General features: G+C 39.6%; 2 protein-coding genes across 6 annotated transcripts; one reads left to right on the top strand and one right to left on the bottom strand.

Annotated features, from left to right (window-relative positions):
• Positions 1-389: 389 nt before the first annotated feature.
• On the bottom strand, positions 390-9,778 carry LOC108429652 (retinol dehydrogenase 8). 4 transcript variants are annotated; one of them, XM_017701546.2, is made up of 8 exons: positions 9,095-9,778; positions 8,675-8,725; positions 7,407-7,538; positions 6,027-6,188; positions 5,116-5,295; positions 3,830-3,923; positions 3,428-3,611; positions 390-1,330 (listed from the first exon to the last, which is right to left on the bottom strand). In XM_017701546.2, the coding sequence occupies exons 3-8, from the start codon at positions 7,501-7,503 to the stop codon at positions 1,115-1,117; spliced, it is 933 nt and encodes a 310-aa protein (XP_017557035.1). In that variant the 5' UTR covers positions 7,504-7,538; positions 8,675-8,725; positions 9,095-9,778; the 3' UTR covers positions 390-1,114. The 4 variants fall into 4 exon arrangements, with proteins under 4 accessions (XP_017557035.1, XP_017557036.1, XP_017557038.1 ...); XM_017701547.2 differs by lacking the exon at positions 8,675-8,725; XM_017701549.2 differs by lacking the exon at positions 8,675-8,725 and having other exon boundaries at positions 9,258-9,778.
• On the top strand, positions 9,773-22,181 carry shfl (shiftless antiviral inhibitor of ribosomal frameshifting). Of its 2 annotated transcripts, XM_037538805.1 has the most exons (11): positions 9,773-9,889; positions 10,371-10,439; positions 12,191-12,326; positions 12,483-12,532; positions 12,644-12,682; positions 14,774-14,830; positions 15,175-15,216; positions 15,398-15,553; positions 17,001-17,104; positions 20,028-20,182; positions 21,017-21,252. In XM_037538805.1, exons 2-11 carry the CDS (start codon positions 10,413-10,415, stop codon positions 21,250-21,252), a joined length of 1,002 nt encoding a protein of 333 aa, XP_037394702.1. In that variant the 5' UTR covers positions 9,773-9,889; positions 10,371-10,412. The 2 variants fall into 2 exon arrangements, with proteins under 2 accessions (XP_037394702.1, XP_017557034.1); XM_017701545.2 differs by lacking the exon at positions 9,773-9,889 and having other exon boundaries at positions 10,179-10,439; positions 21,017-22,181.
• The last annotated feature ends 5,501 nt before the right edge of the window (positions 22,182-27,682 follow it).

Genomic DNA, 27,682 nt, shown 5'->3' with positions numbered 1-27,682 from the left:
TTTCAAAGTGAAAATAATTGATCGTGCTTTCATTAAGATGAACGCATCCTAATGAACTGCTTACTTCTAATTCTTCATTGCTTTTCATAATCTATTGTGATTAGATTTTCCTCTTTCCTAACATAGTCTCAATGGGATTTCAATCCAGTCATCCATGTCGTCATAATCTCAAATTCCTCCACCTCAAACCACTGAAATCACTTTACAAGCAGTCGCTGTAGAATGTGGAGTGATTTTTGTTGTTTTTCTCTTTTAAGCAAAATAGACCCAAAAGAAATGAACACACTTGCTAAACAATAGTTAAAAACATGCATGAGAGCCACTGTTTTTGACAATGTAAGAAACTGCAGTGCTTTGTGGATGACTAGTGAAGTATGACGAGCATCTAGTGAAGTATGAAATCCTTTATTTGAATGTTATGTTCCAGTCATTCTGGAAACACACACACAATATATTTCATATATTTGTATATGACATTTGTAAAATGGCTACTTTTAAAATAGCCAGACTTTCCAGTCTTTCAAATGCACAGTTGTAAAATGCATTAAATCAGTATTCATTAGTAAAATGAGTCATTTTAGCAGACTGAAGCTGATTGTCTTGCAGTACCTCCCTGTATTTTGTTCCACCCACCCTGTCCTTCAGTTTTAAGATGTCCAGCCTGCGCTGAGGAAAAGACTGCCCCACACATACATCACAGCAAGGATGGTGTTTGTTGAAGAATGAGCAGTGTTATGTTTGTTAAATATTGCATTTTTGTGCATATTTCTATTTACTTATCAAAAAAAAAAAATCACTGAATTTCCTACACTGTTAAAAAAACTTTAAAAAGTTAGTTACCAGGCTTGAGTTTACTGCATATCTAATACTATGTTGACAGAGTAAGACTTTGTATCTTATGATCTGTCACTTAATAATTGTAGTTCTATTGACTGATGATTTAACTTTAATCCTTTGTTTCAACCTTAAGTAATTTCTTGCAGTGAAGTTCTTCTGTTGCTTTCACACCTGTGACATCCGTGTGTGCACATGTAGTTGGACCAGCTTCCCCAGAAATTCTAAATCCTTGATGGGGATGACGTCTTCCACTTTCTTCATGCTCCTGAAGATTCTCTCATGCTTTAGATTTCCCCATCCTCTTCTGCAGCATCCGCATGACACCCAGACTGGCATTGAACACGCGGTCATGCTGAAAGACCATCTTGTAGAAGGCGTCTATAGGCAGGCGGCCTGTGGGGTCCGCATGCTTCATGGCCGTCAGAGGGGTGTACAGACGGTTGGTCTGGTGACGGAATGGAGGGTTCTTCGCTACAATCAGCTGGAGGGTTTGCTGCGACAGATTAAAGAGGTTTTGTTTTTGTTCAGTGAATTGGATATTAATAACTTGTATGGATTACAACAAAAAATGCAAAATAAACAAAAATGATCAAATAATTGTTTCATTATACATTATGCAAACATTGTAGGGCATATCTATAATAACATAATAATAAAACAGAGACTTGAATTATATATTACGTTAGAGTCATGCCCCATCATTTTTGCAACATGATTATCAAAACCTCTTTACTCTCCACATAGTGACCTGATAAACAGGAAATCAAGACTCTATGAGCATGGCCAGGGGAAAAGTAGCTCCCAAGCGGACAGACATGTTTAAGTAACAGTGTTAAGTGTATAATTATTACTTCAAATACACTAATAATGAAAATTAATAGTTTACCAATGGTTCTTTGAACTTATTAACCATTAATATTATTCATATGTTGTAAATAGTCTGTAAATATTCAAAAAGGAGACTAGTAGAATGCATCTCTTTCCATATGCATAGAAATATATTAACTTTTTTTTCAAATATAAAAAGAAATGTTCAAAATATGTGTTACGTTTGTAATACATTCCCACATAAGTCCTCACTTTAACATTTTGAAATATATGTCATTCAATTTTTAACATATTTAGCACATACATTATAATTCCAAAAGTATTCACTCGTCTGGCTTCACACACATATCAGACATCCTTTGAGTGACATCCATAGGGTTTAATATGATGTCAGCCCACCCTTTGCAGCTATAACTCTTCTGGGAAGGCTTTCCACAAGGGTTAGGAGTGTGTTTATGGAAATTTTTGTCCATTCTTCCAGAAGCACATTTGTGAGGTCAGTCACTGACGTTGGACGAGAAGGCTTGGCTCGCAGTCACTACTCTAATCCATCCCAAAGGTGTTCTATCAGGTTGAGGTCAGGACTCTGTGCAGACCAGCCAAGTTCTTCCACACCGAACTCACTCATCCACGTCTTTATGGACCTGCTTTGCGCACTGATGCACAGTCATGTTGGAACAGGAAGGTGCCGTCCCCAAACTGTTCCCACATAGATGGGAGCATGAAATTGTCCAAAATCTCTTTCCTTTCACTGGAACTAAGGGGCCGAGTCAAACTCCTGAAAAACAAGCCCACACCATAATCCCCCCTCCACCAAACTTTACACTTGGCACAAAGCTGTCAGACAAGTACCGTTCTCCTGGCAACAGCTAAACCCAGACTCATCCATCGGACTGCCTGGTGGAAAAGCATGATTCATCACTCCAGAGAACACGTCTCCACTGCACCAGAGTCCAGGGGAGGCGCTTTACACCACTGCATTCAATGCTTTGCATTGCGCTTGGTGATGTAAGGCTTGAATGCAACTGCTCAGCCATGGAAGCCCATTCCATGAATGCTGATCTTGAGCTGATCTGAAGGCCACATGAACTTTGGAGGTCTGTAGAGATTGACTCTGTAGAAAGTTGACCTCTGTGCAGTATGCGCCTCAGCATCTGTTGACCCCACGCTTGACTACCACTTCTTGGCTACGTTGTTGTCGCTCCCAATCGCTTCCACTTTGTTATACCACTGACAGTTGACTGTGGAATATTTAGTAGTGAGGAAATTTCACAACTGCACAGGTGGCATCCTATCATGGTACCACGCTGGAATTCACTGAGCTCCTGAGAGCGACCCATTCTTTCACTAATGTTTGTAGAAGCAGTCTGCAGGCTTAGGTGCTTGGTTTTATACACCTGTGGCCATGGAAATGATTGGAACCCTTGAATTTACTGATTTGAATGGGTGAGACGATACTTTTGGAAATATTGCATATATTTTAAACACCACATATACTGCAAATATATGTACACAGAATTTTCTTCCATATGGGTTTTCTTAAGGCCTCAGCATATTTCTTTTTGAAACAATGTTCACCTGGCTTGAACCACAGATGTTGCATGGAGGCTTCATTTACCATGTTACGCACATGGCAGCTGGGGGAACTACGCGAACAAAGACACTACATCGCAAAGCCTGTGATTGGTCGGTAAAGAGATGTGGAAAGATGAATCACTTTGAGGAGCTTTCAATCCACCACCTATTGACGGTACTTCCTCACCTCTGCCACCTCCTCTGGCGTCTGGCCCAGTGAGGAGAACACCTTTCTGGAGTAGGGCAAGTAAATCTCGCGGAAGATTCTGGCTGTTTCCTCATCTGTGCACGACAGGTCCATGTTCTGCACCTCCTCGTACACCTTCTTCTCAAACTCGGTCACCACTGGACCCGGCTCCACCAAGCTCATCCTGTAGACAGTGGGACAAGTTTAATAGAAAATAAACTCAAATGTGAAATAATGATATGAATGAAGTCATCAATTATGGGAAAAACAAAGGTGGACTTAATGCAACTGCAAGACCACCTCAAACTGAGTGACGCTTGCACAGCACCTAGCTGTTAATTCAACTACTTCAGCTACTCCTGCTCTGAGGAAAAAGTTAAACTAGTATTCACCATAACTCACTTAATGTTAAACTTCATAGCTTGCACAGCAAGGCTCTCACAAAAGCCCTCTACTGCGAATTTTGAAGCAGCGTAGACATCATTGAAGAGCAGCCCTGTAAGCAACAAACATCAGCTCATGCAGTGGTGGAGCATCCTCTAAATTACTGTTATGTATGATAAATGATGTCTCGTCATGACATGGGTGGCAAGTTACAATCTTGGAAATCACAGAACTGCTGTTTCTGTGTTCAAGCAAACTTGCTAATGAGTTGAACTGGCTTTACTAGAGCAGGGGAAACATCAAATTGTGTAGTGCTATGAATCTTCAAGCAAAAAATTACAGTAACTTGATTTCCCTCTTAGACCAAATGTAACTGATAAACCAAGACATGTTTGGTCTATAGTCTTTGCACTGCAACTTTGAGGCTGACCGCTAACAAGTAAAGGGACATTATGTTTCATGTACTATCTGGCCTGGATGAGATACAGACATTACATGTAACTGTTAGGCTAATGTTTGCTTCCTGGCACTTTGTCTTAATGTGATGCATCCTATGTTTTGGCCAAAATTTAATTCTCAGTTTTATTTTCAAATGTCAAGAAGCACTAAATTCAGATGTCCAGTGCTTGTTTGATCATTGATCTAACATTGTGTAGCAGGGGTAAGCTGGTTTGTGCCAGAGGAGCAGCATCTTGCTTCACTCTTCTTACATCTACTTAAAATAGGCTTTAATCATAGTGGTGGTTTTACTGAAACAGTGTTGTACCCTTGAAATGGGGTAATAAAATATGTAATACTCAAGCATAGTTTCTTCTTTCCTGTTTTATCAATTCAATAAGCGAGAACTCCTCCTAGATGTTTACAGATCAATCAACTCCCTTTAGTACTCTTCAAGCTCTAATATGCAAGAACAGTTGTATTTGGGCTGTAGAGCATTAGCTAAAAAGCATTCAGTTGCACATGAATTCTTCTTATATTCTTCTGGATTTAACTCTAAATCAATGACATTTATTGAAAATAAATGTAAACAAAATATAACTTGGAGTACTCATGCACATATTGTGTTTATGGTATTTTAAAAAATCATTTAGCTTGATGATACTACTCTGGACTCTCTACTACTCTTAGCAATTACCCAAAAATCATTGAACACAAAAATAAATGTTGATGTTGGTATTTCTTTTCTAATTCTGTATCAAAAATGTATCATATCATTATGGAAAAAGGACAATATGCACTTCAATGCGATATTTGTGTATTGTTACACCCCTAATATACAGTGTTTGTTGGTGTCCTGCGTGTACCCTGAACGCCCATGACACTGCTCATCACCACGATGTGGCCACTCTGACTCCTCTTCATGTCCGGCAACACCTCCTTCACCAGCCGCACCAGCCCGAAGAAATTAGTGTTGAAGAGGTCCTGCATGTCCTTCACGCTCTGACACTCCAGCGGTCCAATCATGCCCATGCCTGCATTATTCACTGCACATGGGACAGGGGTGAGCTTCCCAAAAGTTTCTCAGCTCAAGGAGTGTCATAAAATGGCACAGTGAGAATCACTTTAAGTTGATCCCACATTACAGAGATTTTTGGAGAGTAATACAAATATAGACATTCTATTTACTGTTTATTTGTAATGGTGGTAAAACAGTGATAAATCTGAAAAAAATTGTTTTCCACATCCTGTATTAAGAGATTAAAATGTTTTAGGCTAAAATCTTATCTGAAAACTATTGTAAAACAGTATCTCAGGTATATTCTGCGGCATATTTATAATCATCTCATGAAATAACTTTGTCATGTGGTTTTTAAAGGCAATAAATGCTTCAGATGTCCAGCTCCTATCAGCACCATTGTGAACAATTCAGATGGTAAGGTTGTTTAAACCAGAGCATTTCACATCACTTTGTTTAAACCTTAATGATAGTATTATATGGAACTTTTGAAAACTCTTATGAAATTCCCCATTAATTACATAACAAATACCAAAGATATACTGTTTTGTCTTTCTGCAAAACCAATTTTTAAAAAGTTTTTAATAAAAATATCTCCTCTTATACTTGCTTATATTACAGATCCTAGCATTCTTTAAAATATGCCTATTCTGTGCTTTACTGTCTGCTTCTTGGTTAACACTAAAATAACATATTTATGTTCTTTTATTATAGCACAGATTAATGTTTGGAAAAAATACAAAAACATCTTTTACTCACCCAGAACATCCACCCGCCGCTCTGGCAGGCTGTTCACACATTCTCTGATGGAGCTTTCACAGCAGGCGTCCAGCTGCCGGATCTCCAAGGTCCTGCTCAGCGTCTCTCCAGCTGCTATTTCCAATGCCCCCCTCTTCTCCACGTCTCGCATGGTGGCCACAACTGACTCAAACGCACAGCAGATGAGTGAAGTTGATTTACACAGCTGAGCACAACATTTAATGCACATATTTTTTGATGTTTATTACTTATTTATTACAACGGAGCATTTAAAATGCCATCAATTGTTACACCTTATATTAACCATTTCATTTAGACTAAAACACATAGACAGACAGATAGACAGATAGACAGATAAACAGATAGATAGACAGAGATACATAGATAAAGATAGACAGATATACAGGCAGACAGAGACAGACACAGAGACAGAAAGACAGATAGATACATAGACAGAGAGACAGAGACAGACAGACAGATACATAGACAGAGAGACAGAGACAGACAGACAGATACATAGACAGATAGACAGATAGATTTTGGGACAGTCTGCTTTTCTGAGCATATAGTGGATATAATTAGTATTTAAAAAACACTGACTAACTATGTGTCATTACACGTGTCATTGCACTCTTTAATTAAATCATTATTATTATTTAGTTTTTATATTTTGCACTAAAGGTTCTGTTTTTTCTGTTACAACTTACTAAAAATCTAAAATAAAAACTAAATATTGTGATGCAGAAATGTGATGAAATATTATGATATTTTTACCATATCGCCCAGCCCTAATAGATAGATAGATAGATAGATAGATAGATAGATAGATAGATAGATAGATAGATAGACAGACAAACAGACAGATATGCAGGCATAATAGTAATACAATTGTGCTGGATGATATATTGTCTATCTTGTGACACTGCTTTTCAATTTTAGTGATATTTTTAGTAATATATTTAAGAGATATTGAGCATCTCACCAATGACATACATTCAGAAACTCGTGGCAGTGCACTGTATTTTGTGCTCTTGCAGTATCAACGAGATGACAGTTAACTACAATGTGTTACTTATTATGTGTTGAATAAGCAGTAAGTTTTTATTCTTCCTCCATACTCTGTAAGGTTCCTTGGTGTAATATTTGCAAGAAAAAATGAACCAAGCACTGTAATTAGAACAAGCTATATCAGGTTTATAAGACATTCTTCTAGCATAGAGTAGCAGCACTCAGAAAGCATGTTTCAATTGCTTCACTGATGCAAATCACAACTGATAGCGCAATATATTAGGAAAATATCACAGTATTGAAATATCACCCAGCACTAATTATCAGACAGACAGACAGACTGATTCAGTTAAACACTGGCATTTTTCTAACCTTTGAACCTCCTCAGTTCGTCCTTGGCGAGTCGTACAGCGATCGCCAAACCAATTCCAGAGGAACACCCTGTGACTAAAACTCTTCGCGTTCCCATGATGCCGTGGGTTTCAGTCAGAAACAATTTCCAATCTAGGACCACAATAATGTGACAATGCAATGTTACAGCTTTCCGTCTTCATGTGAGCAGTGACAATGGCCCTCTTTCACCCTCCAGCTCTAACTCAGATTAACGCCTAATCTGGTTCACGCTCCTCGGATTGTGGCTGAAGTCTTTGCTTCAGGTCTACAACATTAAGTCTGTGGCAGACACCGTCTGACCTAGTTCTTCTCTGCATGCGCTTAAATACGGCCTCATTACTTTTCCCCTCAATGACTGACACTAGGTGGAAAGAGCAAACGCTTCCCTTTACACACAGACCCAAAACCCCACTAACGGTAAAGCACTGTTACTCCAATTAAACATCTAGAAGTGAAAACAAATCAAGCCAAAAAGCTTCTTAAAGGGGAATTCCACCGTTTTTTCAAAATTTCTTCATAATGAAATGGTTAAGATGTAAACATAGTCATTCAGAGTGGTTTCTTAAAACGGTGAAATGCTCAGTTGTAGAAGCATTTTGAGAGTGAGAATTGTTCACACAGGTGTTGACAGGAATCAGACTTCTTCCCTCACAGAAAGTCATGTAACCAAGAAATGGTTACAAATACACTGCTTGATGTCTGAGACACTATTTCACAGAAGTTTTGAAATAAAGTGTTGGCCTAAGATGCTTTTTTTATCCATTCAGGGCAGAGAGGCGCATGCACAGCACTATCAGGCAAAACAGTCCTCAAAGACTTTTTCATTTTCAGATTTACTGCTATTTTACCAACATTAAAGCTTCATATAAAACCTCACTTAGTGAATATAAGCAGGTAAGTGTCTCTACAACAAACCATTTCCCATCCAACCCTTTTGAATGACTGTTTATATCTCAAAGGCTTAATTACTCAGGAATTCTGAAAAATCTGTGAACTTCTCCTTTATGTCCTTAATTCCCTTCAGTACTGCAGGGAAAGTACATCCAGCATCCACAAGCATGCTGAAGTTTATTCGCGAGAATTCTCTTCCTTTTGGTATTTATTTTTGGTGTAAAATAAAATGCTGAAGCTCTACTGTGATGCTTTATTCAGTAGTTTAGGTGCTGTCAACAACAGAACGGAATGAAATGAAACCCAAAAAAGGTATTTTTATTTGAAAATATCCAGAAAAGTAAAAATGAACCTACCTGCCACTGTATTTACATTACACAGACCAAAGAAGACGGAAATAGATTAAACTGAATAAGGAAGAAACAGAGATTAATAATATTCAGCTCTACATTTACACTGATTTGACATTGATTCTAAGTTCAAACAGCAGATAATAAACATCCAGCTCACTCTGAAATCACAAATAAGGCCTGACTTGCTGAGAAGACAGAAAATCAATAAAAACAATGCAAGATTATGCAAATTGTTTACTCAGTAATAAGCAGCAAAATGTTGGCATTTTCTGCTCACAGACACTAGACAATAAATGAAAAGATTTGTCACAAGTTTGACACTTGTTTTCCATGATTGTATGAGCAAAAATCTACAATTATAGTAAACTTCTGATCAGAAAACTGATAAAAATATCAGAACTGACATGCTAGGTAATAGCCTACCTCAGCAGGCCAGGGTCTCCTGACCATAACAGCATATGGCACGTTAGACCGGCTCCTGTTAGTACTTCGTTGCTCTAATTGTAATTGACCAAAACAATGACAGCATGTCGTCTTGAGGCTGTAAGTATTAAACCTGTTAGCAGCTCATAAGTTACTCACTGACCACTACTGCCCGCTGGAGAAAGCGGCGGCTCCTGCTCAAAGCAGCTCTCGGTGCCGGTAAAGTAATGAACGCGTTTCTGTTAACCTCCTTCTTCTCCCAGCGCACTTCGCTTGTCGTGTATCACGTTACTGCCCTCCGGCAACCGGTCAGCAGGACACTGGTCACAAACCTGTAGATCGCGCCGTGCCTCAAAGCACTCTGGGAATTGTAGTTTTTAAGAACTCTCGCGCGCCGTCTATCAAACAAACCGAAAAGCGCCGGGATGTAACTGCTGCACCGTTTAAGGTGGAACGGGAAAATTCGAACAAATTCTGACGGATAAGTTCAGCTTTGTCTTTATTTCTGTAACACGGTTTAAGGTGGAACGGGAAAAAATCAAAACAAGAAGCTGACGAACAGGGAGCTTTTTCTTGATTTGTGTAACATTTAAAACAGATCATTTAAGGTGGAACGGGAGGATCCGAACAAGAAGCTGACGAGTAAGACTCCGGCTTCGTCTATTGCAGGAGCATTATTTCGCGTGTTTTACAGGCGGGTGGCGCCACCTGGTGGTGGTTTACCGAAAGCGCTCTCGGTTTGAAAACCGAAAGTGATCTGTTGTGAGTGAAGACCAGGAAAACGGATCTGCACACATTTCAGGAGACAGATATACAGGCAGACAGAGACAGACACAGAGACAGAAAGACAGACAGATACATAGACAGAGAGACAGACAGACAGAGACAGACACAGAGACAGAAAGACAGACAGATACATAGACAGAGAGACAGACAGACAGAGACAGACAGACAGACAGATAGATACATAGACAGAGAGACAGACAGATACATAGACAGAGAGACAGACAGACAGACAGATAGATACATAGACAGAGAGACAGACAGACAGACAGACAGATAGATACATAGACAGATAGACAGATATATTTTGTAACATTTAAAACAGATCATTTAAGGTGGAACGGGAGGATCCAAACAAGAAGCTGGCGAGCATTGTTTCGCGTGTTTTACAGGCGGGTGGCGCCACCTTGTGGTAGTTTACCGAAAGCGCTCTCGGTTTGAAAACCGAAAGTGATCTGTTGTGAGTGAAGACCAGGAAAACGGATCTGCACACATTTCAGGACGCATATCTGGTTTTGCTGTTTGCCTCTGAGAAATGAGTTTTCTTCAGCAGGAAGTGGAGGTAGGCTGCATTCCTACAAACTGTTTCAAAAGGGCTTTAAATCGTAACGTAGTCCGCGATGTAGACTCAGAACGGTTGAAACTAAGCGAATACACACAACTGTCAAACTCACGAAGCAGAACGGACATCGTAAACGCCTGGTCCGTTTCCTAATAACCGCACGACGTTATTGCACAATTTTAGTAAAAGTCGCACCACCGCGCTTTATTTACATCTCGAAGCACATGTGAGGGGATGTTTAGGCCTGTTAGTTCGTCGTAGTTCATGCATTTACCCGTTATAAAGTACTTCTGCTTGTTATCCTTTGACAATGGAGGAGATAAATATAGTTGCAGGTTGTTCTTAATGTTCCCAGTGTTTTGGTCCCTGTTTTATAATATGTATTTATTATATACACCGATCAGCCATAGCAGTAACACCACGTCATTGTCCAGTTTATTAGCTCAACTTACCATATAGGCGCACGACTGCAGTCCACCTGTTTCTCTGCGTACATAGTTAGCCCCCGTTCGCCCTGCTCTTCAGTGATCAGGACCACCACAGAGCAGGTACTCTTTGGGTGGTGGATCATTCTCAGCAGTGCAGTAACACTGACGTGGTGGTGGTGTGTTAGTGTGTGTTATGCTGGTATGAGAGGATCAGACACAGTAGAGCTGCTGGAGTTTTAAAACACTGTGTCCACTCACTGTCCACTCTATTAGACACTCCTACCTTGCCAGTCCACCTTGTAGATGTTAAGTCAGAGACGACAGCTCATCTGCTGCTCCACAGTTTGTGTTGGTCATCCTCTAGTCCTTCATCAGTGGACACAGGACGCTGTTGGCTGGACATTTTTGGTGTTTAATGTCACTGAAAGTTACATCACATGAGATATTACTCAAGATGTTGAGGCATTCACTTACAGCTAGATTTTGTCCTGTTTGTAGGCCGAAAAGTGACGAAATTTCCCCATTGCATTTAATCCATCTGTGCAGTGAAACATCACATACACACTAGTGAGCACACACACACACACACACACACTAGGGGTGCACATTTGCCCAGAGCGGTGGGCAGCCATGTCTGCAGCAACCGGGGAGCAGTTGGGGGTTAGGTGTCTTGCTCGAGGACACCTCAGTCACGTAACGTCAGCTCTGGGGATCAAACCGGCAACCTTCCAGTCGCAAGGCCAGTTCCCTAACCTCCAGCCCATGACTGCCTGTGCGTTGGGTGTGCACGGCAAAATAGTGTCCAAAGAAATGTTGCTGGCACTGTGCTGCTTTAAAATTATTTACTAAACTAATTTACAAAGTAAAACTAAGGAAAGAAAACGAAGGAAAAATAAGTAAATTGGGCTGTGAGTGGACAATGAGCGATAAGTGGAATTCTGCCTATGGTGGGCCGCTAAGCAAAATGCAAGTAGACCGCCAGCACTGCCATCAGCGGGCCAACAGTGGTCCATTATCCTCTTGCTGTCAGCGTACAGAGCCATTTTGAAACGTCAGTGAAGTTTCCCTTAATGTTAATTGTATATTTAATAGTTACTCTTCAACAGGAGGTCAAATAGATGCTCAGCTAGTAGCTGCTACCTGTTCACATAATATGAGGGACTAAGCTGTCAGACATTAACCTGTTCATTTAATTTCCAACTAAGCAAAGCTGATAATGAGAAATAGAACGTGAAGAGCTGTTTGCTCAGGTTGTTACCTTTGCTCTGTTGTGGTGCTCAAGCATGTCTACATAAATCTGATTGCTCTGTTCTGCTGACTCAGTTGAAAAAATGCGTAAGGCGACTGAGGGAGACGTTCCATGGGAAGATTCCGGTGGACAAAGCGACCATACTCATGCGTCGCTATGGAAATGATCACCGAATGGTCGCCATGGAGGTCATCTTGATGAAAGACAGAGGTAAAAGGAGGGGATGTTCGAGTGTGTTAAAAAAAACGTCTTTGTCTTCTTCTTTGAAATTGCACTGGTTGTAATTTACTTACATTTGTAACGGCAGTATAGCACCCGTGTCATGCACTGTGTTCCCTTCTACTTCATGCATTATCTAATACACAGACTTGGATGAAGAGGACAAATGGTCTCTAAACAATGACCCAGTTGTTAGGGTAAGGTGACCTGTCACTCGGTATGAGGACATGTAAATACAGTCATAGGATGCACAGAGCTTGTTTTGCATAAGTGAAACGAGACTGAGTGAATTTCCTGCTTACTTTCAGAATGTGGTTCAGAAACTGCAAGCTGAGGAAAGAGAACAGGTAACGTTTCACATGCCACCTTTCACAACCTGAGCATTTGAAATGGATGTTTAAAAGAAATCAAATTTAGGCAATTTTTCTATTATTCGACATAGAAAGTATGGACAAAATTCAGGCTTCAAAATGGAAAAAAATAAAATTCCATTTTAACAAGTTTCCAAGTTTCAGGTTTATTTGTCATTTGCACAACATGTCAGGACATTCATGCATTCAAATGCTTGTGGTGAGGCTCAGGTAATCACTCTACAGCAGGGCAGCATAATATACATACTAAAAAACAGTGCAGACAAAACAAAGTAAAAATACAAAAGAAAATAAGTAAAATATTAAATCTACACAAAATATAGAGACGGGGGGGGGGGGCATATATAGAAGAGGATATTAAACATATGTATAAATATATTAAAAAAGGGATAATCTGAGAAAAAATATGCATACATTTTAAAGTGATATTTAGTAGTATTGTCCATAGCAGTGATATAATAAATAATGAACCTGAACCTGTTTGCTCTCCCTGGAAGCTTTGAGGAGTGTATCAGAGAAAAAATGACAAAAAAGCATAAAAAATTCAGAGACTCGGTGTAGGTAAGTCTCGGAGAAGAACATGCCTGAAACCTCTTCTTCCAGTCTTCCACCCTATTCACATCCTCACCTTCCATTCCCATGACGAAGGGTTCCCCATTCCCTACCGCCACCTCATGTCTGCCCTGTTCCTCAGTCCTACATCAGTCCTATTACAGCTATGAGGGGGGATCTGGCCTTGCAGAAGCTGCGCAGAACTCCAGCCCAAGTTCTCAGAGTTCTCCTCCTCCCTCAATCAGTCTTCCCTTATATTACCACCATGACAGCATTTCTTTTACTTAGGTGATTACAATAGGTATACATAATTAACAATAGAAATGTATTGTAACTCATACATTTATAGGTAAAGAAGGTTTCAAACATCCATCGTTACAATTAGCTCTGTAGCTCGAGTGCACAGTTAAACCTAGATAGCAAGCGTATATTGTTCTCCTGGCTTGATAAGGTCAGCACCTTGCTGACTGTAGGCCACTGCTGGTCCACCCTATTCTCCAGATTATTGTCCTGCATCCATGCACCATTTTTAATCTTTTCTGACTTTTAGTGCACATGGCCTTTGTTTTGGAAAGTAAACTATGACAAATATTACAAACAATTGAGAGAATATATACAATAGACCTGATCTAAAATTATTTTGTTGATAATCTTGTTGCTGACACTGTGCTAGATATGAAATAACAAGTTCAAACTTAAGTATAAAGGATAATGAAAGAATGAAATGGGGGGAAATAAGTCAATTGGACAGTGGGATGAGAACAAGCACTGAAAAGTGGCATTTTGTCTAGTACTCTGCTTAACCAGTGGGCTTCCAGGAAAAAAGGCTAGTGGTATGGCAGCTTTGCCATCAGCAGGCCAACAGTGGCCCTTTTGTGCTTATTATAGATAACATGACATTATAGTGTCAGAAGGCATATATGCGATCTGTTTGAGATTAGTTAATAAATCCACAGTTTGAAGTAAGTTTGTGATTATTTAGGCAGATGGTTAGTATGGTGGTAATTTGTGGGGTACAGTGCATTCGACTGAAGCTTGGACTAGAATGGACTAAGAAAACTGCCCCTTAACTGGGAATTTCTGTTCAAAAAGGTCTTCTTAAATCAGCTTATAACGTCTAGTCAGCAGTAAAGTTCTCTACTTTGATTAATGTTTGTTTAAGATCAACACACAAACACAGTAGTTGGCTATATATAAAACACTGACCTTAAAGTTCACCATTTTGAGAACATCACTAATGTTAGCTGGCTAGCTTCTTGGAATCAATACTTGCTTTCTTGGAAGCGCCCTTGTTTTTTACACTTTTTAGCTTAAACACACAAAGGTCATGATGCAATTGGCTCCTTCTCTTTTTAAGATGCAACTATGTTAGCCTTGTAGAAGGAGCAAAGCAAGCCAGGCTAATAAACACCATATGGGCTAAGGGGGCATTTGTGTAAACTTCACATTAAATTAGTTACTCTGTGAAAAAAATGCTTCATTGTAATGTCTGAGATGTGATCATCAAAACTGCAGGGTGAAAGGGAAGCGAGGTCTTCAGGAGCCAGTGATGACTCTGGACGCTCTGATAAAGTAAGTAAAGATGTCAGAATTTACTGCGTAATTTAAAGGAGCAGTGTGTAAGATTTAGTGCCATCTAGCAGTGAGGCTGCAGATTGCAACCAACTGAACAACTCTCCCTCAGCCCTTCCTACCAATCATGTAGTAGAACCTACGGTTCTGTCATGTTTTCACTTCTTTGATGGGATTCAACCATCCCGGCTTTTTTGTGTCAAATAATAAGTAGGACCCTCCAATTGGGAAAATTTGGGTCGTCAAACTTCTCACAACACAAAAAAATCTTACACACTGCACCTTTAAGCCATGGATAGCATCCAGAGACAAACCTATAACCTCTCTCTCCTGTCTCTCTGCAGTCTAAAACAAACAAAGGGCCAAAGGAGGACAGGGACATACAGGTCAGTCGCCTAAAGTCCACTCTCAGTCTTTTGCCTTATTAAACAGTAAAACACCTCAGCTGCTTTATGAAAACACCTGAGGTTGCTAAAGGTAAACAATGGGTGCTGCACATTTTACCTCACATGACAAAAGTTAGAAGTTGTCATGTTTAAGCTTATTGGTGTGAGTGTGTGTGTGCAGGAGCTTGGAAAGCGTCTTCGGGTCCTGCCTCTGACCGAGAAGAACAAACGCATGTTTGATCAGGCACAGAAGAATCTAATGCCTTCCGCCAACCATCAGTTTGCCTGCCAGATGTGTGACCAGGTGTGGTGGCGACGAGTGCCGCAGAGAAAAAGGGTAAAGGTCACAAATACTCACACCAGTATTCTAGTCTGAAGTAGTAGCTATTATTTCTAAAACAGTCGCAAGCTTAGCAAGACTATGCAGCGCAAACGTAACTTCAAATATCAAAGTTTAACTTCAAATATAATTCTGAATGTTATCCCCACATATCATTACATAGCAGTACTTAATGCAAATCTTAATTGTATAAGTACCTGAGTACCATGGGTACAATACTATTTTAATACTTCAAATTTCAGTTTTATGCTAGTACCAAGCTAACGGTGGTGTACATTTACTTCCCACACAGGGTTTGATACTACTTAGGCCAGTTCTACTTGAACTCATGTTACTGCTTGCTTGTTAGCTGTCTGCTGAGCTGCTCAGCTTAGGCCTAGTCAAACAAAACCATTCACTTCATATGCACATAATTTGCAAAAGCAATAATTTAAATTCATATACATGTAATTTTCAATTACATACATATGTGATAACTTATGCTTAGTGAGGTTCTGCTGGTGTGGGTTTCTTCTTTTTTAATGATATTGTCACGATTGGCCCCTCCCTGTCCTGTCCATGTGCTCCTTTGTTTTGGTGTTAGTCCTGCCCCCTGTTTGGTTACTCCACCCCTGATTGTGTTCACCTGTCCCTCATTGTTCCGTGTATTTAAGCCCTATGTTTGCCCCTTGTGTTTGCCCGTCTTTGTATGATTGTATTGGTCTTTGTTTGATGTCTCGGTCTCTTTGCTGGTTATTCCGGTTTATGTCATGTCTGTCCCCCAATCTGTCCGTGTTGGCTATACGACCCTGGACTGCTTTGACCACGACCCTGGATTTGCACTTAATAAATCTCGCTTATCTCAGCGTATGCGTCCGCCTCCTCGCTCCCGCTTACAGATATAAACTAAACCATGGTAATAAACACCTTAATCCATTAAGAATGAATCAATTATTATTAAGTAACTGAGTTATCATGACAGCCCTAAAATACTACATAATACAACATAACAATACATGAAGGTTTACCTTATTTTTATTATTTTAGGATAGTAGTGAAGATACCACAACTGCAAAATAACATATTGAGCTACTAAAATATATTACAAATCTGTTTTTAGATTGTTTAAAGTCTACAGTCTTAGCATTCTCTCAAGTAGCTTCATGAGGAGCCACCTGAGAGTATGTATAGACCTTCTTGGCTGCTGAAAAGTACTTTGGGAGCATTTTAAGAAACCAATATTCCTTTTTTTCTTTGAAACAAATTCCAAGCATTTGTTCAAAATGTTCAGGTGTGCCCAAACGTTTGACTGGTTCTGTACAAAAGTCTGTTTACACTGGGATCATTCAGGCTGATGCCTACAACTAAATTAAGGCTGCTATGATGTGGAATGATTTTAAAGCAGAGTAATGTGAACCTGTGTAAAATGAGTGTATAAACTGTTAATATCTGGGATCTTTCCTAGGTGTCTCGCTGCCATCGATGCAAAAAGAAATTTGACCCAGTGCCACCGGACAAAATGTGGGGCATTGCAGAGTTCTTCTGCCCAAACTGCTCTCGATCTTTCAGGTAAGTAAAAGTACTCAAGGGCCACAGCACTGTAGAGATTTCCCTGCTGTAACACATACAGCTCATACAGTCGGATGCAAATGTTTGAAAACCCCCAGTCAATGTTTTATTGATTTTCTAAGTAATAATAAGTTAACACTCCTGCACAGAACACATCTAAATATGGCATTTTCTGCACATTTTAATGCACAACTTCTGTGTATGTAAGGTCTCAGTCTCCTGCTCGGCCACCCCCGGCCACCTGAGGGAGATGAAGAGTAGAACCCTGCTGATTAGGATTGATGATCAGCTGTGCTGACTCTATTAAAAGAGAGCACACACAGGGCTCCCTGCTCAGTCCTGAATTCATGCTGCTGTGAGCACTTGTCTCTTGACAGAGCTTGTAACGTTTGTTTGAGCTAAGGCTCTTAAGTAAAACCCCCAACATAAGTATTTAAAAAATATAAAAAGGCGAAAAAAAAAGAATACCACACTCTGTCCCTTTTATTGAGTGTTCTTTTAGTCTAAATGCTCTAGCTTTTCTTTTGTTTTTCCTTCTCTCTCCTTCATTTGTTATCATTCCTCCTGCCAAATTTATATCTCCTTTACATTGAGTGAGCACAGCTGATCATCAGTCCTAATCAGCCAGGTTCTATTCTGTCTCCCTCTGGTGGCTGGGGAGGGCAAGAGACTTTACAATGTATTTGATTATATAGTTTATTTGGTCTAAACAACAAAAAATATAACATGCTGAAAATACTACGTATGTAAGTACCTACATATGTTATGTTTTTTTACTTGATCTCTATATGGTAAATTCAGCAAATACATTTTGCATTAAAATGTGCAGAAAGGACGTGTTAACTTATATTCACTTAGATCAATAAAATCTTATGTGTTATTAGCTAACACATACTTGGCCTAAGTCAGGTGTATTAGGAGTGGTTTGGTAAAAAAAAAATCAGTTTTCGCATTACCACAGATGCATTCATTCATACACTGCAGGGCTCATTCGTGTGTTCCAAGGGTTCTGTGCTTCTCACTGAAATTTCTAGAAAGTAGCCCTGTGTTTCCAGGCATCAGTGTCCCCAGCTTCCTACATTTGCTCATTGAAGTTTTCATGGGAAACATGTTCTCATGTTACCTCGTATCTTATCTCCTAAATATGACAAGATTAACATCCACATCCCATATGTTAGTTTTATTTAAACTTCACAATATGAACAATATTGCAAAACATGAGCAAATCAGGCATCTGTGCTAACAGTGGAATCTTTGAACTAAACATACTAAAATCTACCCTCTGTTTCAGTACTATTTTTACATGCTTGTGTTGACTTGCCCTCACTGTTCCCCAAGGATGTAACAGTACAGTGGGCCCATGGTTCAGAATGTGTTTGGGAATTGTACCATATGGACAAACGTGTTGAGATACCCCTCCTATATAATTGAGTTCAGGTGTTTCAGCCACATCCATTGCTAACAGTTGGATAAAATTAAGCACATAGCTTAGATACACAAACACTACAGTAGAACTTTAAACATGGCACTGTCATATAATGCCACAAGTCAGTCAGTTTGTCACTCTGTTGAATCACTCACAAAAGAGTTCCAGATTGCCTCTGGTAGCAACGTCAGCTAAAGAACTGCATGTTAGGAGCTTCACAAAATGGGTTTTCATGGCCAAGCAGTTACACACAAGCCTCAGATCAAAATGCACAATGCCAAGCGTCGACTGGAATGGTTTAAACCATGCCACTGCTGAACTCTGGAGCAGTGGAAACATGTTTGGTGGAGTGACAAGTCACCCTTCTCTTTACATTGTACATTGTACCAATTGTAGAGTTTGGTGGAGGAGGGATAATGCTATGGGGTTGTTTTTCAGGGGTTGGCCTTGGCCCTTGATTTCCAGTGAAGGGAAATCTTAATATTTCAGCAGACCAAGACATTTGTGTGCTGAACCATTACACATGGAAAGTTGTGTGCTTTTCTGTACCAGCATGACTGAGCCCCACGGTCTATAAAAGCATGGCAAATATACAGGGAGATTCACTCAAAAGAGGCCATGAATATTCTGTTGTAACTCCCGTTAGGATGAAGCAATCTGAACTTAAAAAATACACTACATACCTTGATGTATGTGTAACCGATTGCATTACGTGTGAAGTGATCTCTATTTTCTGCAAGACACATGAAGGGGTACAGGGGTTTGCACCTGAAAGTTGCAAACGAAGGTTAAATGCCCGGCGCGTACCTCATCACTCCGACACAGGGGCATCCCGGGTTGTTCAAAGCTCCATTTACAGAGCGCATTGCATGCTGTTTCGGTCAGATTGCTTTGTCCTAGAGAGTTATTACAGAATATTCAGGGCCTCTTTCCAGTGAATCTCCCTATAGAAATGTAATGCATCATCTAAAACCCTCAGTAAATCTATGCCTGTCTGAGTTTTTATATGTAATATTGATGATGGTAAAATAGTGGTTTCCTCTGGGGACTCTCACCTCACAACTACTGTGAGACAGTGTCTCAGATATCAAGCAGTGCATTTGTAACCATTTTAATGAAATACATTCTGTGAGGTAGATTTTAAAAGCACTAAATACTTCATACCTCTGATTCTTGATCACCACCAGTGTGAACAGTTCTGAATCGGTTTTTCCCAAATCTTTTCCCATTTAAGTGTACAAAAGTACAAAAAAGACTTGTATCCCTCGACACAATTTGACCTTTTTGCACGTTTCTTTAAAAGCTGTGACTCTCTAGGAATGCACTGTCTCATTTTAGTGCTCATTAAAATCAGTCTATTCCGCACAGTAATGTTGACAGTGAGGCTGGTGTGTGTGTGTGTGTGTGTGTGTGTATGTAAAAGCTGAATTTCTTTAATCAAATACAATTGCAAATATGTCTTCCTTAATTCTTTGATTCATTCCGCTTGTCTGTCAGGGGGTTTGGCCGAATGGACCTGGGCTCTCCCTGTTACGGCTGTCGGTACATTATAACGCCAACGCAAATCCTGCCCCCACGCAGAAGGACGATGGACCAAGGCCCTAGAAGAAGACAGCACAGCTGCCTGGCAGAGGACTGCTACAACAGACAGGGTAACGTGCTGCTGGCCTTCACTGGACATTAGCATTGCACAGTTTAAACATGCTTACTGCACAGCAAACTGGACAGTTAAGCATCTTGCCCCAAATGTAATCAGTCAGCAAAGACCTGTTTGGTGTCCAAAAAGCTTGCATCTTAAGTTTTGCACTGGTATGAAGTTAATGTAATGTTCAGTACTGTGGAAAAGTCAGAGACCACCATACGTTTAATTTCCAATTTGTTGTAACAAGTTGTTAATTATTCTTGACATGAGAAGATTGAACTTGGAAAATTATACCTGCAAATTTCTTTAAAAACTGACGGCAAGTCTCCTGGAAAGAAAGGAAGCTGTTAAAGCCAATAATGGACACCCTACATACTGATACTGATATTATTTACTTATAATCTTGTGTTAAATATATTTTTTTCTGAAAAATAAAAAATGTCTTTTGACTGGAAATTGAATAAATGATCTGTAACTTTTGCACAGTACAGTACATTGACAGCATGTCATACAAAAGCCTGTATTAGCTGGATTCGAAATTTCACTAAAACATTACTTAAACAAAAGATTTTCTTTTATTGAAGATGTATTTTTATAGCCCCTCTAATGAAAAAACGTATGTAAACCATTCCCCTCTTTTTTGAACGATTGATTTATTTTATTTTGTTTTCTGTTTTCGTCTGTACAGCCTTTGGCATTAAAAGCCAGCCCGTTCTGTATTTAAGTTTTAGTGCCACCTTTCATTTAAATGCAGGGCATCAAACAATGGCATATACAAAAAATGTCACATACACTGTTTCTCGTTGCAAGGGCTCATTTGTCTTTCTCGATTTGTCTACTGTAGAGCCCCATGTGCCTGGGACAGAATGTGTCCACCCTCGCAGCAGGCAGAGGAACAGGAAGCCACAGGTGGTCAACCCCAGCACGGCCCACATCAGCAGCGGCTCCACGGTCGACACTTGCCTGAGCCAGGGCAGCCTGGTGGAGCAGGTGTTTGATCTCATCATGGAAGACATCCGCGAGGAAGAGAGCCAAGAGGAGTCGGACAGCAGCGGCAGCGGGCACAGCGTGAGCAGCTGAAGCAATTGCGTCCGCGGCTCCGACAGGCCAAAGTTGCATTCAAAAAGAATGCTTGGTTTCTGATGGTAAATGTGTTCTAGCCTGAGGGAACCTCTCAGCTGTCTTAACCCAAAACACTGTGCATTTCCTTTTAAACCATATAAGGATGATGCACAGTGCTTTGCTCTTGGAGAAACAGTGACTTCTCCAGAATTTTCAGGAATCTGCAGCATATTTGTATTTCAATTTGCATAAAATTGTTTTGTATACTTGTAATTGGGTAGCTACACTGATCATTTATAAACTGTTCATTCCAGGGACAGTTTAGCTGAAGGACTGTGTTGCATCTTGTGTTGCATTGCCAAGGAAAAGCGATTTCAAATCAACGTAATTTAAAAGTTGTAACAAACCTACACTGTAGCGGAGAGTGGAGCACAGCCTAACACATTTTATTTATTGCTAAATAATTATAAATGTATTTTAAACAATCACTTTTACAAACAACTTGCGCATCTCTGTAACAGTTGTAAAAGCACCTACTGTGAATAACTGGTCTGAAGGTGGTAACAGTCACAAAACTCTGGTAAATGGATGCAAACGCTTAATTCAATTATAGGGATACAGCAATATGACAATTGTGTGATATTCAATATTTTTGTGTGTATATCTCAGGGCTTGGCAACTCATGTTCCTTTTCAACAAAAAAAAACAAACTACCTTGGGAGCCACAACATTTCATGTCCATTTTATTGAAGCAATTTTTTACCATCCTGGTTGTAAATGTGTCTCAGTATGTGCTGATGTACGAGTACAGGCTAAAATTACGATATAAACAAATACACAGACTTACTTTGCTCAGCTTTAAGCTTTAGCTCAGCTATATCCACTCTTCTCACATCTCTGGCAGTAATTTTTTTAGAGGCTGAACTCAGCTTCTCATTCTCCAGCTTCTTGTTTAATTTCTCCTATTCCACCTTAATTGATGCCAGATGCAAGAATGCAACTGCTGCACCATTTAAGGTGGAACAGGAAAATTCAAATGAGACACTGACTTCAGTTTCATGACTTTTTAGTGTTTGACAGTTTCTCGCTGCAGATTAAATTTAATCAGGAAACCAGCTGGACTGATTACATACAATTAAGTCCATTCGTCTCTAAATGATTGACGGTCGTTTTAAATCTCTCTCTTTGTCTTTATATTAGCTGCTAGCTGGACGAATCTCCTGTTGCGTTGTTGTGACCAGCAGTCACAATCTTCAGGGTTAAAGGTCGGTGAATGAGCAGTGTTTTAAGACCATTTATTGTTAAACTCTGTTAACGTTCAGCTTTATTTAACTGCAAAGGAGGATTCATTTATTTTTACCTACAAATCTAATGCAACAGGGCATTAAAAGAGCCACAGGTTGCCGACCCCTGGTATATATCTTTCATGTACAGTATAAACATCTCTCTGATGTTTTTTTTTATTTAAGCAATTATCTGCTGATACCGATATGATTCCCATATCATTGTGCATCTCTAAATTCCATACATATACAAGCTTTTTAACTCGAATACATAAATATTTTTCTGACTACAAAGTATAACAGCAAGTACCAGAACAACAAAATTTAAACTCAAATTTGTAATACATTTTATAACCCCGCTGTGTGGAGGCTGTACTTTAGCCTGGCAACCTCTTGCTGTGAGTTGATTGTATGCTTCAAAATGGAGCATATTAGAGCCACCAAGAGAGTGATTCAAATAATGTTGGTATTAACTGTGTAACTTATACTCGCAGTTACTTTTATTGTTCTTCAGATTTAGTCTTCAAAAATATGTTTCACAGATGATGTTGCTATGGGAATATGAGAGCACAACCAAAAGCATGTTCATTTTCACTTTGAATGTGTTTAACTACATAAAAATTCCATGTTTATGTTTTTACTGTGTTCATTCGTGCCCTGCTCTCCCCTACAATGTACAAAGCAGCTGTTAGTGCTGATGATTTTGCTGTGGGCTAAAACCAAGAAGACAGAGATTACCTTCCTCATGTTTTCAGCAATGCACTGAAATGTGATATTTACAGAATTATTTGTAGGTTTACATTTAATTGGTCCTTGTCTTTATGTGATTGATCTCATGGAGTGCCACAATGAGGAGTCCTCAGGATGCAGTTTTGTAAGATCTTATATTGAGCAGTTATATAACAGTTTGTGTGAACGCTGTGCATAAGCAGTAAATGTGAAGCACAGGTTTAAAGAGAAAAATGCTATAACAAGCAAGTATTACCACATTGTACAAAGCACAAAGCTCATTATTCAGATATTCTGTATCACTGAATATTTAGCTATATATTCCTACAATAAATTTGAGGATCTGCTGACTGAACTCTTCTGTGGAAATTGTTGTCTAGTAGGGCTGCACAAAATATGTTTTTAATTTAGCGTGGTATTGGTATGTCAGAAGGCCGCAGTATGTAAATTAGAATTTTGATGTTTAACATTTCATGAATATGCTGACCATTCACAGATGAGTGTCCTGGCCAATCAAGATGCTTCTGAGGGTGTTTTGATGAATCGAGGCTTATTTAGTCCACGCCCACACATTTTCTAAGCCACCTTTCTAGGTTGCAAGGGGGTGCTGGAGCCTATCCCAGCGGTCATTGGACAGAAGGCAGGAAACACCCTGGACAGGTCGCCGGTCCATCACAGGGCTCATTTACAAAAGTAACAACAAAAGTAAATTATTATGTCAAAACAATGCAGGCAAATCTTTAACAGACAGTACATGTCCACTTGCAACTTTACATTGCATTTAGACAATTGGGCAAGCGCAGACTGGTCTGTGGCATGAATGGCAAATAATAAACTTTCTGAAAGTAGAAAGGTGCAACAGTGGTTGTCTGTCTCTTTGAATCCGTTCCAGTTTTACATAATAAAAATACTTGGTTTATACATAATTGATGGTGGTGACTGCTTGGTGGGACGGGATGTTGGAATGCAAGTAGTCCATGTCGTTTGTACTTAACATGCTAAGGTAGCTTTTTGGAATAAGTTTACAGAGCAGGCAGGAAAACAAATATGATCCTATCAGAACTGACCCCTGTTGTTTGCAGGGGTTCAGTGGATTAAATGGACCACTGTCCACTCTCCTTGATGTCTGTGAACCATTACAGGCCATGCCCAGCTGACAGACAGCTGTGAAAACATTAGAAGTTCAGATCCCTCCCCTGGTTACAACATGCATGGTGGGAGAGACTATGGTGCAAGAGTATCATGTCATATTTCACAAAACAAGAAATTTGCACAAAATCATAGTTAATGGAAACTGATCAAATTTGCAAAATGTTTGAATGGAAACGCACAGAGATCAGGGAGGGTGGAATATGGCCACAAAATGTGCAAGTGAATGCGTGCTGTTACTGTTTGGCTGGCTTTACATGGCAATTTTTTCATGCAACTAGCATGTTACGAATTGCCTGCAACATAATTCCCATGCAACTTTTGCAGTTACACAAAGCAATTCAGAAACAAAGTTGCACAAAACACAACAAGCTCTTACATATAACTTACATATTTGCAGCCTTTTTGTTATTTTTGTAATTTTATTCCAGCTGTCATTTCCTTTGTCTTTATAACAATCCTTTGTCTTTTGTCATTTCTTTTGTCTTTATCTTTGTTTTTTAATGATCTGTTGAGGGTTATTTACAATAGTTGTGTTGATCTGTTCTTTGTATGTTAAGCCTTTTGAAAATTATAGTTTACGTCTCACTCATCTTGTTCTTCATGGACTGCAATTACGCTCCTCTTCTGTAATAATTACCATCCTTTGGATCCTGAACAGATCTGAGTTCTGTGTAAAATTGGGGGCCGTCAAAAGAAGAGAAACTTAATCTAGCGACATAAATCAGGGTAACAGCAGGCCGAAGAGGAATAAAAACAGGAAAAGAAGCTGTTTTATACAGCTGTTGGCTTTAACTGGCTAGTTAATGCAGTTGTTCCTTTCATTTTTGTTGCAGTTGAGTATCAAATGAGTTGCAGGATGCTTTACATTGTACAGTATACGGCTCAAGTGCAAATTTGTTTCATGTAGGTTTCAAGCAACCAAAGTTGCATGAAGGTTTCACTGTGGAAAGCCAGCCTTACGCTACATGTGCACTTTTGTCTTTGTCTTCTTTGAATCCATGACAGCTTTACATAATGAAAACACTGCTTTTATAGCTGTTGAAAGTAAAGGTTAGAAGGGGGGACATTTGATTGGATGCAGTTTACACTGGCCGAGCAGAAATCAAATGTTTCATAGGTTACTTTCTAAGAGAAAGTGAGATTGAGAAATCTCATGAGATTGAACAAGCTAATGCTTGTGTGTGTGTGTGTGGTGTGTGTGTGTGTGTGTGTCTGTGTGTGTGTGTGTGTCTGTGTGTGTGTGTGTGTATGTGTGTGTGTGGAAGACAGAAGCATTCTCAAGCATTAAAACACACAAGGCATAGGTCTGAATTTTAGTCTCATTGTAAGCCTCTGCAACAGCAAGCAGCGTGTCAAACTGTTCACTGTGTTAAACATTTAATGTGGTTCCTTCATTTGAGAGAGTCACTGTGGTAGAATGTGGTGAGAAAATGCGCAAGTGGACACACAATAACTGTTACATTGTTGATTTCACCAGTGCAGTGCATCAACTACAAGATGCACTTCGGTCACAATATATAGCAACAAAATCACCATACAGTGCAGCCTTAGTGTCCAGTTGGAAATGGTTGAAGCACAGGCAGGAAGCTGAGACGACTGCCCATGCTCTGTTCACTTTTCAAAGCTTTCCTAGCTTTTTGATTACCAAACCAACAAAAGGTTTCTGGCAGTCATTTTCTACGCACTGCATTCTGACATATCTTTTTATATCGCTGCTGTCGGAACAATACCTTGTATCTCCAAAATGGTAACTTTACAGGAGAAGCAAAAAACATGCTTTACTTATAATGTGAGTCAATGGAACCAGACATTTTAAACCGTTTCTTTGGGTCCGTCCATCTTAAAATTTACACACAATATGAAGGACAGAAGGTTTTTTCAAATTGTTAAAAACTGAAAAACTGAGATGAGAGGTTTTGTTCCGGCAGCAGCGACATCCTTGATTTTAAGCAATACTGATACAGAAACAGTGCCACAGTGCAGGTCCTAGAAACTGGAATGAATGTTTTTTTTGTATGGTTCCTTTTAAAATCCCAAAACTGCACTTTCACTGCAAGTGTTACAAAATAGAACCACGTCATTTTTTATGATTTTGACAGAGATTTTGAATAAATATTCCAGTAATCAAAGATTAGATATTGTAATCTATAACCAAATAGGTAGTATTGGCTAACAGAGAATATTCATTCTCTCACAAAGGAAAGGCCTTAATCTGTCTGCATAGGAGGTTATTGACACTGGAAAGCCGCTGGGTTCACAGAGAGGCCTGTGTGTACCTACTGACCCAGTGAAGAGAGGGGCAACATGCGATGCCCAAGTTGATGGACGAAGCGATGCACCTATTATAGAATGAGGTAATATCAAAATTTGAGGTGGGGGGATATCAGACTAAATCAGATAAATGGTATATAAACTGTTGTTTGGAACACTGTTTATGCAGTTTGGTCTTTTGAGACCCTGTATCTCCTGATGCTGGAATGAAGAAGCCTTTCCCCTCTTCCACAAACTCGGCGTCTGAAGACACTTTCTTTTTTGAGAACTTGGTCTTAAAACAGTTATTAGTGAAAGTGTTTAGCCAGTATTAAAAATTTCTTTTTTATTCATGATATTATGTTGTAGGACATTCTCCTTCTTTGTGTGCTAACGTTCACTGTTTTTAGAAGCTCAGCCTCCATACAAAGCATAGGTCTGGAGTTTAGTCTCATTGTAGGTGGCCATCTGGTGTGAAAAGAATGAATTCACTACAGTTAGACAGTTTAGATCCCCACAGTGGGTTAAGCCTTCTCACGCAACATCTCACAGCACCATGAATCTACACAAATACACAAGTGTAGGCTGAATGTAGCCATTTCTCTGCAAGAGGGGCATCGAGGTCTGCACAGCTGCACATTCTGCTGCTCAGCCTTGACCCTGTTTTTTAAAAGGCCTTTATACTGTGCAGGCTTTTCATACAGAAAGCAGCTTTCCTGCTTGAGTTCATTTATTTTGAGTTGTCTTCTCACAGTGGAAGGATGGACGGAAACACCTCTTTTGGTGGTCTACCAGGATTTGCAGGGTTGTTTGGAGGTCCACTTTCTCTGTGTATCTTTTGATCTTTTTTTGAACCCTGGTTTAAGAATCACACATTTTTCACTTATTTTTTTCATCAAGTGGATTATATCATGAAATATCAGGATTGTCTCCTCAGAAATATCCTGATAACTGAATAACTTGTACTTGATGGCTGTTTTGATTGTACATTCAATAAATGAAGAAGGTGTAAATCTATGACCTCAAATGAATCA

Source organism: Pygocentrus nattereri, chromosome 1, assembly GCF_015220715.1.
Source record: "Pygocentrus nattereri isolate fPygNat1 chromosome 1, fPygNat1.pri, whole genome shotgun sequence".
In the NCBI taxonomy this organism is placed as follows: Eukaryota; Metazoa; Chordata; class Actinopteri; order Characiformes; family Serrasalmidae; genus Pygocentrus; species Pygocentrus nattereri.
This window is presented reverse-complemented; position numbering and strand designations above follow the sequence as displayed.